The 17,056-nt window shown below is 32.4% G+C and overlaps 1 protein-coding gene and 1 long non-coding RNA gene across 2 annotated transcripts; both read right to left on the reverse strand.

Annotated features, from left to right (window-relative positions):
* Positions 1 to 868: 868 nt before the first annotated feature.
* LOC148780757 (uncharacterized) lies at positions 869 to 2,553 on the reverse strand. The gene is made up of 2 exons (XR_016061505.1): positions 2,381 to 2,553; positions 869 to 1,171 (listed from the first exon to the last, which is right to left on the reverse strand). It is a non-coding gene; the product is annotated as an uncharacterized LOC148780757 (long non-coding RNA).
* Positions 2,554 to 9,260: 6,707 nt separating this feature from the next.
* LOC18436134 (factor of DNA methylation 1) lies at positions 9,261 to 16,815 on the reverse strand. Its single transcript, XM_011625808.3, has 5 exons — positions 16,627 to 16,815; positions 11,739 to 11,808; positions 11,116 to 11,613; positions 10,693 to 10,905; positions 9,261 to 9,658 (listed from the first exon to the last, which is right to left on the reverse strand). The coding sequence occupies exons 2-5, from the start codon at positions 11,802 to 11,804 to the stop codon at positions 9,422 to 9,424; spliced, it is 1,014 nt and encodes a 337-aa protein (XP_011624110.2). The 5' UTR covers positions 11,805 to 11,808; positions 16,627 to 16,815; the 3' UTR covers positions 9,261 to 9,421.
* Between the last annotated feature and the right edge of the window lie 241 nt (positions 16,816 to 17,056).

Consider the following 17,056-nt stretch of genomic DNA (forward strand, 5'->3'; position numbering starts at 1 on the left):
AGAAAAGTTTCTCTCTCCTCTCCACTTGTATTGAACTTGAAAGCAAAGTGAAAACAAGAAGCTAAGAACTCAAGAATCTCACTCTAAAATGCTCAAATATTTAAGAATTTTATTACAAATGACCAAGTTTTCAAGAGAGTTGAAGAGCCACAAATGACTAAGAAAGCTATTACAAATGACTTGGTTTTTTATATATAGAGCAACCATAAAACAAGGTTGGAAAGCTAAAAAAACTACCAAAATTGTTAAAAAAATATATATTTTATGATTTCAAATACTAATCCTGTTTTTTGACCAAATGACCAAATTACCCCTATGCACTTTTGAACAAATGATAAAACCATACCTCCATGAGGGATTGCCATTGCTAGCTCTCGGAAACTTTTTCAGACGCTTATGGTGATAATTTGGGTGATCAATTGATGATCAAAATACACAAATCAATTTGATAAAAATGGTAGAAATTTCAAAAGGCGTGAAAATCTGTCATTTCAATCTACAAAATCTCTTGATTTTTCAATCATGGATTCGAATTTGCTTGTTTACAAACAATAAATAGTATTTTACAACCATAAAGCATGAAAAAAAGCCAAAAAATGAATAAAAAAAAGTTGGAAAAAATCAACATGGGAATTCCTGCATCAAATAACGGCTTCAATTGAAAATAAGGGGCGTTATTTTAACTATACTGTTATTTGTTTATAAAACCTATTATATCCACTAACCCGTCCAATTAGTTGAAAAACCGGCCGGTTTTGGGCCAAAAAATTTATGGGGTTTAACCCTAAGCTAGGAGATCACCAAAAACCCTAACAGGAGTCGAAACCCTAGCGGTTTCGAGTTAACCAGCCGGTTTTTCTAGCAATGATTTGTACTCAAATACTTCATTAAAAAATGGAGCATTTGCTCACTCTACAATGTCCCTACATAAAATAGAATGTACATTTGATTCACCCACTATGCAACTAGTTATGAGCTCTTGGAAACACAAAGCTGGAAAACCAGCTAGCTATTAGACTTCCAAAATGATAGCATTTTTTATATTGACAGGGTGTGGATAGAGCTGGCTGCCTTCCCACATATGCAAAAATAGAGGGATACAAACGTACTGTATCTGAGTTGAGAATGTAGTTCCATTTGATCTGAACTGTAGCTGTCATTGTGAGTCAAGCTGCAAATCAAAAAAAGGAACAATAAAATACTAAAAGTTTGAGACAGAGACCCATACACAGCAAACGATACATAATTTATGCATTTTATTTGGGGTTGCTACAATCTTAAATTAAAAAGAAAAAAAGGGAAGAATGAAGTTTCACTCATCTGTGTATGAGAAATTATTGAGTTTAATAAGAAACCGACATTCAATATGCAAACCACAAAGGCACTTCCTCTATGTATTTATGCAGCGTTTATTCTTTGTATGATTAATAAGAGAATCATTTGCTAATGATAGAGACAAAAAGGAGGAGAATGAAACGAAACATTAAGATTCGTATCTTCTTTCTGACTATACTCAATTGGATTTGAGGGTAATGAATGAATCCATAGAAGTAGTATACTAGAAAAGCAGAGTCACTGTAAGTGAATTCTCATAATTCCAACTCATTGAAAATAAAAAAAATCATTTCAAATGTGACCAGAAAAGTAATGAGCAACAGATTCTTCTGAATGAGGTTTACACAACTAAAATTGATTTTTATGAGCTAAAAGACCAATGAAAACCACAAATAAGTCACTGGTTAGTCACCCATTTACAGGCGTAGGTTGTTTTAGCACAAAACCCCCACCAAAATTAGTAATTTGCAAAGTTAGGGTCTTTTTTTAGTTAAAAAATCAAACATGCCAAACAGTCAGTTGCAGGTTTAGGAGTTTTTTTGGATTAAAATAAAAAAAAACAAAAAACCAAATCACATATATGCATGTTTGGGGTTTATTTATTTATTTATTTTTTATTTTTTTTGAGAGAACAAGCTCGTGACACAACATGGACTCTCCTTTCTTAAAGCCCATGGCATGTGACTAGTGAGCAAGCCAAAATAACCTATTCTTGCAAAGATCTAAAGTAAAAAGAGAACGGTTATTGAACAGAGACAAACATATTTCCCTTGAAAGACCTATATTAGAGAGACCTTTGTAAGGTTAGAGAGAGAATTTTATAGATCAGATAAACCCCTGTAAAGCCTCAAATTTAAAGACCCAGGAGTATGCAAAGAAAATGAAAAAGGAAGAAAGAATGCAACCCCATTTACAAATAGGATGTGAGATGCACAAAACTACAGAGACCTTTAGTCAAATCAAAATTTTAACATAAAGTTGTCAGAAATCTACAAAGTACACATGAGATTTAGAGAAAGAAACCTCAATCAAATATTATACTTACCTGAATCCCTTGAGCTTGAACTTCAAAGGGCGCCCAAAATCAGTCAATATGCAACCAAAAAACTTAACCTTGATGAAGGAAAAAAATAAACATGATTTCGTAGAGAAAGAGAGAGAGAGAGAGAGGTGAGTGCTGGTTTCGTCGTGGGCAGAGAGAGAGAGAGAGGGGTCACAGTTTGGTAACTGGAAGCCCCGGTTTCCTAAATTATATTTTCATCTCTAATGATAAAATTTCAAGCTTAAAAAAATAGTGTGGATCTAGAAGATTTATGAAAACTTGAAAATTGACTGTGCATTATAATATACACTATTTTCAAAACTTTGAAATCCATTTTTTTTTCATGTCCATGTAAATTGATATATCTATACATATTGATATCGATGATCATATTTAGACATCAGAAAAACCTCTTCTAATGAAATTTTTAAAATACACTCTAATTTGATTGTTTAGAGCCAAGGCTCTATATAAATGTTTTTCCTTTTCCTGTTGTTTCTCACTAAAATTTCCAAGGTTTCCTTACCTAAAACCTTAAAACCTAGACTTAGAGAGACAACATTTCTTTGCCTTGAGCATAAAACCCGCCTCTTGCCTAAGAAAAATTTCATAATTTCACCTAAAACCTTATTGTGGACCACACTAATCAATAAAGTGCATAGCCCCTCTTAATCCCATTTCTCATGCTCCATGCACCATAGCCACTTCCTGAGAATACCAAAAAAGCCCCATGATTAGAAAATTCTTTTTTAATTAACTTAAAACTTCATAATTAGCCTCACCATTAGAAGAATTGCCCAGGACAAGCCACCTTTTAAACCTATTTAATTAAGCTAAACCACCCATGAAGTCTTCTTTGGCTTATCTTTGGCTTAAACATTGATTGTGAAGCTTCCCAAACCATGTTTAACCTTTATTTCCCCTTTAATCAATACTATTAACCTAAATGACCCTCTAAGCTAAATGACCCTCTAAGCTTACTTTTTCAAGCCCTTAAATATAAATAAATAAATAATACATAAAAATAAGAGGGAATGAGCATGAGAACACAAGATGGCCCCACCAATCACCAACAATGCAATGTTGATGTTCAACACATATTTGTAAGATTGATCCAGATTGAGCTGCCACCACATTTTTGACAGTCACATTTTAACCACTCCATAAAACCCCAAATTTGATTTGTTTAGGGCAAATTTTTTTTGAAAAATTGCAAAAACCCGGACTTTTCATGCAGTTTACTCCCACCGTATTTTTCTTAGGAAATACCCCCATGAAAAAAGTTCATTTTTTTAGCCGAAAATACACTTCCCTCACATAACATTATTTTAGTTATTTTAGTTGGAGAGGGCGGTCTAGTATTTTGAACACGCGGTTTGATGATTATTTTGTTAGAATGGCCGGTCCGACATTTCATGGTGGCCGTCCGGCGATTACTTTTTGCTGGAATGGGCGGTCCGGCGATTATTTTTTGTTGGAATGGGCGGTCCGACGATTATTTTTTGCTGGAATGGGCGGTCCGGCGATTATTTTTTGCTGGAATGGGCGGTCGGCTTTTTGAAGTTGCGGTAGAATGGCTGGTCCGACATTTCTTGGTGGCGGTCCGGCGATTACTTTTTGCTGGAATAGGAGGTCCGGCGATTATTTATTGCTAGAATGGGCGGTCCGGCTTTTTGAAGTTGAGGTAGAATGGCCGGTCCGACATTTCATGCTGGAATGGGCGGTTCGGTGATTATTTTTTGCTGGAATGGGCAGTCTGGCTTTTTGAAGTTGCTATAGAATGGCTGGTCCGACATTTCATGGTGGCGGTCGGGCGATTACTTCTTGCTGGAATAGGCGTCCAATGACTATTTTTTGTTGGAATGGGCGGTCCAGCTTTTTGAAATTGCGGTTCGACATTTTGAATGGCCAATCCACCGTTTTGATATGGTGGTCCGACATTTTGAAGGGCCACAGTCCGGCGTTATGGAGTAGCGGTCCAGCTTTTTGAAGTGAGCAGTCCTATGTTGTACAAGTGTGGTTCGGTGTTTCCTTTTATTGGGATCTGAAAATGATTTGTTACATGAGGGAAATGTATTTTATTCATAAAAAAATACCTTTTTTTGTATAAGAGATATTTGCTAGGAAACATGGTGGGAAGTTGTTAAAAAAAGTTGGGTGGGGTAACATGCGTAAACTAATCTATTTTCAGGGGGTTTTTGCAATTTTCTTTTTAAGCCTTGAGAGTGTTCTTAACCTTTCTACCACCCTAGACCATAGTTAGCAATTTGGCGACTAATCGGTAAATTTTAAAAAAATGTTTTAAAAGCCTTTTTTTTTTTGAAAAGTTCGTCAAAAAAAACATGTATTTTTCATAATACTGTTTAAAATGCGATTTTTTGAAAAACAAATAAAACGGGACAAAAAAAACATCTGTTAAAAAATAAAAAGGGCCATGTTTCTCTCTCTATAATCTCTATGAAAAAATGGTCTTATCTTAACAGAATTAAAAAACTTTTGATACGAATTACTGAAAATCCTCAAAAATAAGAGTAGCAAAAGTTTTATATAAAAGAGATGAAAGCTACACAATGCGGAATTTCGAAAACAATCGAAAAACATAATGCCAAAGTTTCGGAAAGCTAAAACGTAGAAAATTTTTACCCTGTAACATTTCGAATCAAGAAACAGCAATAGTGATAGGAAAAGGATTAAGTGAATAGAAAATGCAAATAGATAAATGGTGTTATTCTAACAAGTGCGAGCCTTTTGTATGCATTTTTTTTGAGATCTGAAGCAGAGCACTCATTCTTCAACCATAAAATTGCATAAAAATCACTGTCTTTCTCTCCACGGGCTGCCATTTTTGCTAGAAAAAAGTTTTAGAGATCACTTTCTTCCCTCTCAAATCTCAATCATCATATTCCGTGAAGTTCAACGCCTGGTTTCTGCCAAAAATATGGTAATGTCGAAGAATTTTATACTAGTTCCCCCATTCATTCATTCGCTCCTCTACGCCATCTCTCTCTAGAAAGTAGAAACAGAGGACCCAAACTCAAATGCAAGCACATATATAAGGTATAAACCCTAATCATTAACTATAGTTATAAAGTTGTTATATCATTGTTAAAGAATTTGATGATAAAAAAAATCGTTTCTATTTTTTGGTATATACTTAAGTGGGTGTGATATTTGCTAAAGTATTTAATGACCAAATTTATGTGGTGTATTTTTTTGATATGTATTTAAATAGGTTTGGTACGGTGTATTTTTTTTATATGTATTTATCCAATTTTTTGAGCCTAGTCCGATATATTGGTGATATCTTTACATGAAGTATTTTTCCTGATATATATTTTTTATCCGATTTTTTCATCTGACTTTTTAAAATAAAAACGAATTTTTTTCGATTTTAAGATGAGCAGATTTATTGAAAGTCCCGGCTTGCTAACTATGCCCTACACCCTCAAAACCCTAAAGGTCTCACCGAACTCTACTCATAGACTTTGAAGCTTGGTACTTCAGGACCACCTAGACCCCCAAAACCCAAGCTTTGACTTGGGACCCATCTAGTATACCTAACACGAGTTTGAGTATGGGTCTAATATTTGGATCCGAACACTATTTGGGTACAGGTCCCAGTCTAGTTGAACCCAACATGTACTTGTAAACTGTTGGAGATAAAATACTTTAAGCCCTATTTGTTTGATGTATTAAGGATCGTATACAATAAGAACTCATAGTTATCTTTAGCCACTAAACGACAAATCAAACGGCTTGCGAAAATATGAGTATATGATAGAAAAAAGGGCAAAAAAAAAACAAAAGTTCACAGTGAGGGTGGCAATAGACCAGACCAAACCTGAGACCTAAAGGGAAAGACTCGGGACCGGATGGGTATGGGTATGAGTCCAACTTTTGAACCCGACATATTGTGTCCGATCCAAACTTGGACCTGAATACTATACGGGTCTGGGTACAGCAAACTCGACCCATTGCCCCTTGTCCCGAATGGGCGGAGGAAAGAAGATGGCTTTGTCCGCCAAATTGTACCAGTTCAAACAGGCCTTTGTTTACGAATGAATAAACAAACAAACAAATAAAGAGACTGTTCTCAAATCTGTGTGAAGGAGATACAGAAAAATATAGCAATCACGCCTACCAAATATATTTGCTATACATGATCTACTTACTATACGTGCAAAGTCCACAACTAACCAAAGTATTTACCAATAAAAATAAATTGAAAAAGAAATATTTTTAAAAAAGAAATTAGACGGGCACCGTATGCAATTTGTTTTTTTCGAAAACCCATGGTTCAACTTGATGTAAAAAAATAGATGACCCAAATAGGTCTTCAGGATTTTTGTGGTTTGAAGGATCAACAATCCAAAACAAATTAAAAATTAGTCGAGGCCGGTTCTGGCCAATTTAGTGATTAAAAAATAAAATGTGAAGCTGGTTGGTACCAATTCTTTGATAGGGCACTCACTTCGGCAAGAGAACCGGTACGAACTGAACGGAACTGGCACATTCATAAGGGGAACTGGCCGGTTCCCTATATTTTTTTGGGATCTAAATAAGCCCGACTAATTCTTAATATGAATCGGCTGATTCTGATCCGGAACACCGAATTTTCAAACCTTTGCCGTGTTATTGTTAAGAACCCCAGATTGCCAGTCCAAATAGGTTAAAAAGGAAGTTTTTATTTTACACTTTTTAACATGAGCCACTTTATTGCATTCAAACCATTTCTCGTGCTTCAAATATGTCAATCGGAGAATGGACTTGCGGAGTTCCAAATTCATCAAAACATTAGGAATTTCATTAATAACACAAAAATTATCTCAAAAGCGTGAGAAAATAAAATAGTTTTCTTAAATAATATTAAACACGTTATTTTTTGAAACTTAAACTACTTTAAAAGGGTGTGGTTTGTATAAGGCCGAGGCCCTAAACAATCAAAGGAAAGCACACCTTCAAATAGTGTCGAAAGATGTTTGAATATCAGAAATATTTGTGATGGCCTGAAAATTTATTTTCATCTCTAATTATAAAACTTAAAGCTTCAATTTTATGTATTTTTGGGTAAGTCTAATTTTATTTATTTTTGGGTAAGTCTGTGGGGGTGAAGGCCCCCTACCCATTTTTTTTTTTTTATTATTAATATAAAACGGGTAGGGGCCTTCTCCCCAACTGACTTACCGAAAAATAAGTAAATACAATAGTGTAGATTGAGCAGATCTATGAATACTTAAAAATCTTGAAAATTAACGGTCCGAATGTGCTTTATAAGATGCAATATTTCCAAGAATTGAAATCCATTTTTTCTCATGTCCATGCATCTTGTGGTCCAGATGATCAATTTGAAGATTTTTGAGCATCGAAGCAACCACTTCTAGTGAAATTTTTGAGGTGCATCTTAATTTAATTATTCAGGGCCTTGCCCTTATATAAACTTTTTCCTTTTTAAAATTTCCCATTGATCTAAAAAATTTGAATTTTGGTTTTGAGATAACAAGAGACTAAATCAAGAATCTTAATTTAACCAATAATAATTCCAAAAAAAAAAAAATATGCTCCCCACAAGAACCGCGTTCCTAAAGAACATGTTCACTTATGTATTCCAAAAAAAAAAGAAAACATATTCTCTTAAAAAAGAGTACTCCTCAAAAAAAATAGGAATGTGGTTAGGAATGGGGTTGAGGTTCAAATACCTGTGTTTGCTTACATAGATTGCTTGGCACAAGTGAGCCTAATGTTGTTCTTTCTATGTCCACAAGTTTTATTAGATTTCAAACTTTTTTCAGGGTTTTTTCGTTTCTTCATTTATAGCGCAACAAAATAATTTAGATAAACTATTGTTTCATTTTTTTGGGTTTTTTTTGTTATTTTCAAGCCTATAATTTATTATTATTATTATTAATTTTTTGAGATGCAGGACAATCCTCCACCTCAAAATTATTGTTCTTGATATTTGATGTAGTTGTGTTTAGAATCATTGTTGTCGTCCCATTGTATGCCTCCATTTTCGTGTCATGACAGTAGGAGCAGATCAATTGTTGCTTTTAATGACAATTTAGGCCAAAAAATTGTCAGGTTGCTCTAATTGATATCAAGTCTTGGCATAAGGTTATTGTTCAATGATTTTATTGTATTTTTACATAGACTCATTGCATGCTCTTATGCAGATTGTAATTTTATTTCACGTCATCTATGAAATTTCATTTTTTTTTCACTTTAATTTTTAATCATCATTGCTTTTTTTAATTAATTAGGGTCGCCCATACGAATCCTAGTCCGCTATTCTACTCTATTAAGAATCAGATCTTCAATGAGACCATAAGTCCTCATATCTTTTCTCACTACTACCATATTCTTTTGGCCTTACTCCTTGTCTATTTTGAATCTTTCACTTGAACTAACTCACACTTCCTATTTTGTTTTTTTAATCAAGTCTCGATAATTAATAATTTTTAACATGCCTCAATTTTGGCACGTCATCACAAATCTATTTGTTTCAATTGTTTTTAAGACAAATCCCAAAAGTTTGCAATTTTTAAATTGCTTAATTTTTGACATGTCATCTATTCAAATCTAATTTTTCTGGGTCTTCTTTGAGCCAAATCACAAAAGTTCATAATTTTTAACGTAATTTTTGGTGATCCATACTTTCTCTCCAAATTAATGCCTCCAATTATGTGGATCTAAACACACCTAATGCCAGTTTTTTGGTTTAGTGACATTTCATTTTTACCCTATTATTCTCCTCATTACTAACTATAATGTTGGCTTTGGCAATAAATTACCATTCCCCAATAACCAGAGTTCCATTTACTGTGTTCATTTCACTTACATGTTAGCAGAGAATGATAGAAACATATGAAACCGTGCAACATCAGCTGTAAAAGTGAAATAAATGATAACCAAACATTATTTTCATTACCACATCAATAAATGTATACTTCAACAAAAATAATGAGCATCTCCAAGGTGTAGGGCCAAAATCTAGGCCAATAAATAAAACCTGACATATCTAACTGTCCGTACCCTGCACAAACACTACTACCTATGCCATGTCTTACTCTTTTTGTTCTTGATTTGATTCACCAAATGATGAATTACTTCTTCCAATTTGGCCTGCCTTCCTTCTTTGAAACTCCAGAGAATAGGAACAGGGTATTTTCCACTTGGATTGTATTCATTGAGTTGAAGCATTGCCGTTTCCACAGCTTTGAAAACTTCATCCCCATATTCGTCTCTGAGTTCTCTCAACTTGTCATCATTTTCATCGATGACCTCCTGCACCATCACCAAAATTTTCCATGAAATCAGAAGCATGATAAAAAACAAACTAAAAAGAAATCATTAATGTCTCAATAAGATCAAGAATTTAAGAAGATACACATAGGGGAAGTTAACCCACATCTAATAGGTCAATATGTTTGCAGGCGAAAAGGAATTTATAAAATTTAACACTTTCATGATCCACCTGCGAGTTTATGCTATATTCGACGCAAATTGATTCTGATGGTCTATCTCCCAAAGCGACCATCTTGAGCCAAAAAAAATGCGTTGGCTTTAAAAAATATAGAATCCAAATGAGAGCTATAGAGAAAGTTACCATGATGTCTACAGTAAAAACATTACATCTTGATCATTATCGTATCTAATATGCATTTCTTTCAGTATCTGTCATATTTTGGGCTGGAAAAATGCATCTTTACAGCCCCATGTTTTGAGCCCAAAGGCCCAGATCCTTACTTCAACTTAGTTCTGTTTAAAAGCAAAAAATTGAAATGCAAAAATGTTAACTAGATCATGTAGTGAATGCTAAACAAATTAACAGGAAGGTCTGAGAAGATGCATATGGATTTGCTTGTTGATCCTGCAACCTAATAGAAATGAAGTCCTTGGAAGATGCATATGCATTTGCTTGTTGATCCTGCCACCGAATAGAAATGAGGTCCTTCTAAATTTTCGGGGTTCGATCGCATTTGCTGACCAGCATACAGAGAGAGGGGATGGGGGTGAATAAAATGCCAAAACGCCCATCCATTTATGCCTCCATAAATGTATGAATACATGGAAACCATCAAACAAGTTACTTAATGAGGCAGGAAATCATAAATGTCCAAGAAAATCCAATGCATCTAGTGAAGTTGAAAGCATATATGGAGATGTGCACATTTTGTAATATCTACAATCACACATATGCAGCTATGTGAAGCATATCATCATCTAGTTATGCCATTATCATATATGTTATTTTCAGGTATATGCATTTGTCCAGGAATGCCAATTTGAAAAAATTCACAAAATTCAGCGTTACATACTCTGTCCATGCTTTCAATAGTAACTGTCTTGAAAGGATGCCAAGATGGGTTTCTTGTGCGTTCTTCCCATAAGGAGCATAACTCTGATGCCCTCAAATCCCATTCTTCATTTGAAAGCTTTGCTTTTACAGCACGAGTAAATGGCTGCTCATCAAGGACCCCCATTCTCTTCACACCTATAAATGAACGATTATGTGGTTTCTTCTCAAAATACTGCAAGAATGGATATATGTCAGCTTCAGAAGTTACAACCATCAGAAAATAAAATTTGAAAAAAGATGGTTATACATTGAAAGAAATCATGAAGAAAAGTGGATCCTCCAAAGTATGCCTGTGTAATTAAACAGTATATTGTTGTCTTTTAAAACATATAAATCTTAATTTTGAGGGTTATATTTTTCCAAAAGAGTTGTAGAACTATACCTCAACTGCAGCTTTACGAGCTGCTTGCAGCTCATCATTTGCTTCTCTTTCCTTTCCTAAAAGAACACTGTTTAGCTCTTCCAAGCTTTGAATTTCACTTTCTTTCTCCTTTAACTCCTCGACTGGTTCTTTCACTCCCTGGTAAAAATTTTCTGCAATATCTTTTGCCATCATCACACCACATTTCATCTTGTTTATTTCTTCTTGAAGAGCAAGTAGTTTTTGTGCGCTTTCATCACGAAATGCTTGTAGCTTTCTCTGTGAGTCACATTCTTTACTTGAAAGAGCACTGGCTAACTGTGCTAGGAGTTTCATCTTTCGATCTTTCTCTGTGAGTTCCCTATTAAGTGCCTTAATCTTTCGGTTGGCTTCTATGTTCATCATCAGAAGCTCTTGTGTTCTTCTGGTAGAACCAACTACTCCAGCTGCCGAGGTTCGTGCTTCAAATAATTCCTTTTCTAGTTGCTGAGTAGTATTAATGTGCTGCTTCTGCTCCATCTGTAACAAAGTTATTTAGTCAAAAAATGCTATCAGTTACTGCATGAGAAATTGTTCACACATATCATGTAGTTTTAATTTGAAAAAAAAAAAAGGAAATAAACACGTGATCCCAAGTTATCTACCTCGTGATCTTCTATGTCTTTCTTCAAAACCCCATCAACCTTCTTTTCTTCCTTGCTTTCTTTCATATCACTACAGTAAATAGAAAGGAGGATTTTTAGAATTTAAAAGCCATTACTGAAAATGCAAGGGAAAAAACAGAAATTCTTTTTTATTCGGTTTTGAAATTGTTTTAAGGGCTTTTAAATTTTAGCATTATAAAATTTAAAAGGTAGGAGCTTAAAATGCAAAATAAATAAATAAATAAATAAAATATATATTTTTGCTATTCTCAATTTTTTTTAAGGGCGTTTACTATATGTAAAATAGAAAAAAAAAAAAGAGAATGCAAGAAAGAGCCCTACCTAAAAATATAAAAAATAAAAAACAAAAATCTCTCTTTCTTTCTTTTTAGTTTGGTATTGAAATTGGTTTAAGGGCTTTTAAATTCTAAGATTCTAAATTCTTTTCTTAATTCTAACTTTTGACTTGGACTTCAAAATAGTAAAAGCCCTGAAAAAAAAAGACCAAAAATACGGAATAAAAATCAATATTTCCTCTTTTAATTCGGTTTTAAAATTGTATTAAGAGCTTTTAAATTCTTGCATTATCAAAACCCTTAAAAAGTAGATGTTTAAAAATGAAAAAAGAAGAATAATAAATAAAATTATATGGTTTCATTCTATTGGCATCTTCGATTTCTTAATGGCGTTTACAATTTGTACAAAATAAAAATCAAAGAATTGAGAAAAAAGAAAAAAGAGAGAGAGAGAATGAATTACAATCTGTTTGGGACACATCGAGTATTGACTATTGAGTTATTGATGCTTCATGTGGAATTTTCGATGGGTTCCTTCTTTAACATCTTATTTGAAATTTTATCTATTTTTTACTGAAAATGCAGAAATCACATGAAGAAACAGTTATCTTCCACAGGTTTAAGTTGCAGAAAAGAGAGAGAGAAACGCGCCTTCAATTCAAGAGCGCGAGAGAGAATGATACAAAGCAAGAGAGAGAGAGAGAGGAATATGTTTTAGAGAGAGAGAGAGAGGAATATGTTTTAGAGAGAGAGAGAGAGGAATATGTTTTAGAGAGAGAGATGGGTAAACCAAAGAGTGAGAGAGAGAGAGGAATATGTTTTAGAGATAGAGATGGGTAAACCAAAGAATGACAGAGAGAGAGTAATGTTTATCGGAAGCCCAAAGAATTTATGAGAAGCGCGGATTTAAGGGATTGGACAAGACTACCCCTCGACTCTTTTCAAATATTCTGAAAGGCCTCCAGTGAATTTAGTTTTGGAAAATAAATATTTCGGATCATGAAATCTGAGAGGGGTAATTTAGTCATTTTTAAAATACCGATAAAATGTTATAGTATAGAAGGGATAATAAGAGAAAATTTATGTGAAATTCTTGATAATAGCAAATATTTGTGTAATTAAGTATAGGTGAAACTCTTGAAAATAGAAAATATTTGTGTAATTAAATTTAGGTGAAATTCTGGAAAATAGTAAATATTTTTGTAATTTTTTCTTAATTTTAAGAAGCCAAAAAACTAAAAATAAATAAAATTATATCGTGTTGTTATTTTTGTAATTTACAATATGTAAAAAGGAAAAATCAGAGAATGCATAAAAGAGCCCTAGGACCAAAAATACAAAAGAAAAATCTATGGTTTCCTTTTTTGAAATTGGTTCAAGGGCCTTTAAAATTTTAGCATTTTTATTTTTTTTTGGTAATTATAGCTTTTAAAAAATGCAGAATAAAAATTAATATTTCTTTTTTTAATGCCGTTTTGAAATTATTTTAAGTGCTTTTAATTTATAGCATTATAAGAAACCTTAAGAAGATCCGAGGCTATAAACAATATGCAAACAAAAAAAACGAGAATGAATTATTATCTGGTTGGGGCACCTTGAGTATTGACCATTGAGTTAGTGATGCTTGATGTGGAATTTTTGATGGTTCCTTCATCTTATTTGAAATTTTACAAGATTTTTATTTTTTTGTCTATTTTTACAAAATTGTTATTATTTTTTTGATTTTATTTAATTATATACTTTTATTTTTGACAATTAGGGCAATTGAGGTTAAAGAAAATAAAGAAATGAGGAGCAGGGATGCAGAAATGACATTAAAAAACAGAAGATGTATCTCTTACCTTCCCCTCGCTCTCCTATCTTCCACAAACAGCTTAACTAACTTGCAGACAAGAGAGAGAGAACTGAGACTTCAATTCAAGAGAGAGAGAGATGTATCTATATAAAGCAAGAGAGAGAAAGGGAATTATGTGTAAGTATACAGAGTTAGATAAACCAATAAATAGAGAGAGAAAATAAGTTATAAAAAAGAAAAGAAAGAGAGAGAAAATAGCCTTTATCAGAAGCACTCCGAATTTTATCAAAAGAGCGGATTTCAAGGGGTGATAATTATGACAAGTGCAGATTTAACTGATTTGACAAGACTGCCTCTCGACTCTTTTTTAAATTCCCTGAAAGCCCTAGTGAAAATCCGGCATATATATATATATATATATATATATATATATATATATATATATATTAGTTTTAGTACAATATCATCTAAAATTTTTCACTTATCACATTCAAAATTTTGTATGCTTTAAACTATTATTTTTTTCAAAATTGCCCTGGATCTTTATGTTTCAAAATAAAAATAAAATATGGAAAAAAAAACTAAAAATAAATAAAATTATGTATTGTTATTATTTTTGCAATTTCTTGTTGTTTTAAGGGTGTTTACAATATGTAAAAAAGAAAAATAAGATAATGCAAAAAAGAGCCCTACAACCAAAATTACACAAGAAAAATCTATGTTCTTTTGTTTAATTCGATTTTGAAATTGGTTCAAGGGCTTTTAAAATTTTAGTATTTTAATTTCTGTTTTTTATTGTAGCTTTTAAAGTCAGCTTTGAAATAGTAAAAACCCTAAAAAAACACAAAAAAATACAATAAAAATCAATATTTCTTTTTTAATTCAGTTTTGAAATTATTTGAAGTGCTTTTAAATTCCAGCATTATGAGAACCTTTAAGAGGTAGGAGCTTAAATGAAAATAATAATAATAAATAAAAGCATAGTGTATTGTTCTTTTAGCATTTTTGGTTTTTCAATAGCATTTATATTATGTACAAAGAATGCAAACAAAAAAAAAAAAAGAGCGAAAGATGAAACAAAAATCAAAAGAGAAATAAGGAAAAAGAGTGAGAGAGAGAGAGAGAGAGAATGAATTAGAAAAGAGAAATAAGGAAAAAGAGAGGGACAGAGAGAGAGACTGAATTATTATCTATTTAGGTACTTTTTAGTATTGACTATTTAGTTACTTATACTTAGATGTGGAATTTTTTATGATCTATTTCTTTCTTGTAAAACCTTGTTTAAATTTTTATTTAAATATTTGTTATCTACTTTTCTAAAATTCTAACTATTTCTTGGATTCTTTTTAACTATATATTATTGTTTTTAAAATTAGTTCACCGGTGAGAGCTTATCAAAGCCTTTGACCAAAAAAAAAGAAATCCGTACATTTCCGAACCAAATCTCTACACATATAACAAAGCTAAAGAAACGTGCCATCAAGGTTTTTACAGTGAAGATGCATGAAGCACTACCCTTTTTTTTTTTTTTTTTAAATTCTGTATTTGTCTCTTACCTTGGCAGTTGCCCTCCCTCTGAAACGGGCCTTAACGAGCCCGAGAGAAAAAGAGACAGAGTAGCGCTTATCACAATTCAGGGAGCGCGATGTTGCCGCTAACTTTGATCTCTTAATTTTAGGTGATTAGACAAGACTACCCTTAATTATTTTTTAAATAGATTAAAAGACCCTTATAAATTTAATTTTACGAAGCCAAAACAAAACTAAAATTAAATAAGTAAAAAAAGGCAAAAGAGTAAAAAATAATAATAATCTCCATGGTATAAAAAAATTAATTTATTTTTTGCATTGCCAGTGTTCACTCGAGTAGATAATATCAAATAGGAAGAGTTATCCGGACATGGAGTTAAAATCGGTTACTTGGTACTAACCAGTATATTGGTGGTTTTGATCGGCCGAGTATCGGGCAGTCAAAAAAATGTTAAAAAATAATAAAAAACTAAATAAAATGTGAAAAATATATTTAAAATATGATTAAACAAAGCACATCTGAATAAAACTGAAAATTTATTTAAAAATAGATTTTAAAGAATCCATTTGTGTTAAGGAATATTTTTTATTTTTTTAAAAAGAGATGGAAAATTATAAAAAAAAGTATTAAAGACCAAGACAACTTTTCAATCTTTGTCAAAATAATGAAAAACATTAAAAAATGCATTACAAACAAAACTCCTTATTTTTTTATATAATTTTATACAAATAAAATTATATTGTGTTATTCTTTTTTCGATTTTCAATTTTTTTAAGGGCGTTGCGTTTACTATATATGAAATAGAAAAATCGGAGAATGCAAGTATGAGCCCTACCTAAAAAAATCAAAAATATAAAATAAAAATCGATGTTTTCTTTTTTTTTTTTAGTTGGGTATTGAAATTGGTTTAAGGGCTTTTAAATTCTAGGATTTTAAGTTCTTATCTTAATTCTAGCTTTTGAATTGGGCTTCAAAGTAGTAAAAGCCCTGAAGAAAAGGTCCAAAAATACAGAATAAAAATCAATATTTCCTCTTTTAATTTGGTTTTAAATTTGTATTAAGAGCTTTAAAATTCTAGCATTATCAAAGCCTTTAAAAGGTACAATTTTAAAATGAAAAAAGAAGAATAATAAATAAAATTATATGGTTTTATTCTTTTTGCATCTTCTGTTTTTTAATGTCGTTTACAACATGTACAAAATAACAACAAAAGAATTGCAACAAGAGAGAGAGAGAGAGAGAGAGAGAGAGAGAGAGAATGAATTACCATCTGTTTGGGACACTTTGAGTATTGACTATTGAGTTACTGATGCTTGATCTATCTTCCACAGGTTTAAGTTGCAGAGAAGAGAGAGAGAAACGCGCCTTCAAATTCAAGAGCAAGAGAGAAAGAAAGATACAAAGCAAGAGAGAAAGAGAGAGTAGTGCTTTTCGGAAGCCCAAAGAATTTATGAGAAGCGCGGATGTAAGGGATTGGACAAGACTACTCCTCGACTCTTTTCAAATATTCTGAAAGGCCCCCGGTGAATTTACTTTTTGAGAGTAAATATTTCGGATCTTGAAATCTGAGAAGGGTAATTTAGTCATTTTTAGAATACGGATAAATAGAGATAGTGATCGGTAATAACAGAAATTTTATGTGAAATTCTTGAAAATAGCAAATATTTGTGTAATTAAGTTTAGTTGAAATTCTTGAA

The sequence above is a fragment of the Amborella trichopoda genome, chromosome 8 (assembly GCF_054954075.1).
Source record: "Amborella trichopoda isolate Santa Cruz 75 chromosome 8, AtrichopodaSantaCruz75HAP2 v2.0, whole genome shotgun sequence".
NCBI classification, from domain to species: Eukaryota; Viridiplantae; Streptophyta; class Magnoliopsida; order Amborellales; family Amborellaceae; genus Amborella; species Amborella trichopoda.

Bases quoted from the DNA above. Each gene is read 5' to 3' on its own strand.
- LOC18436134 (XM_011625808.3), bottom strand. From the start codon at position 11,804: ATGAAAGAAAGCAAGGAAGAAAAGAAGGTTGATGGGGTTTTGAAGAAA. The intron at 10,906-11,115 runs GTATAGTTCTAC...CCATTCTTGCAG, and splicing joins CTCGTAAAGCTGCAGTTGAG to TATTTTGAGAAGAAACCACA. The intron at 9,659-10,692 runs GTATGTAACGCT...GTGATGGTGCAG, and splicing joins CTATTGAAAGCATGGACAGA to GAGGTCATCGATGAAAATGA.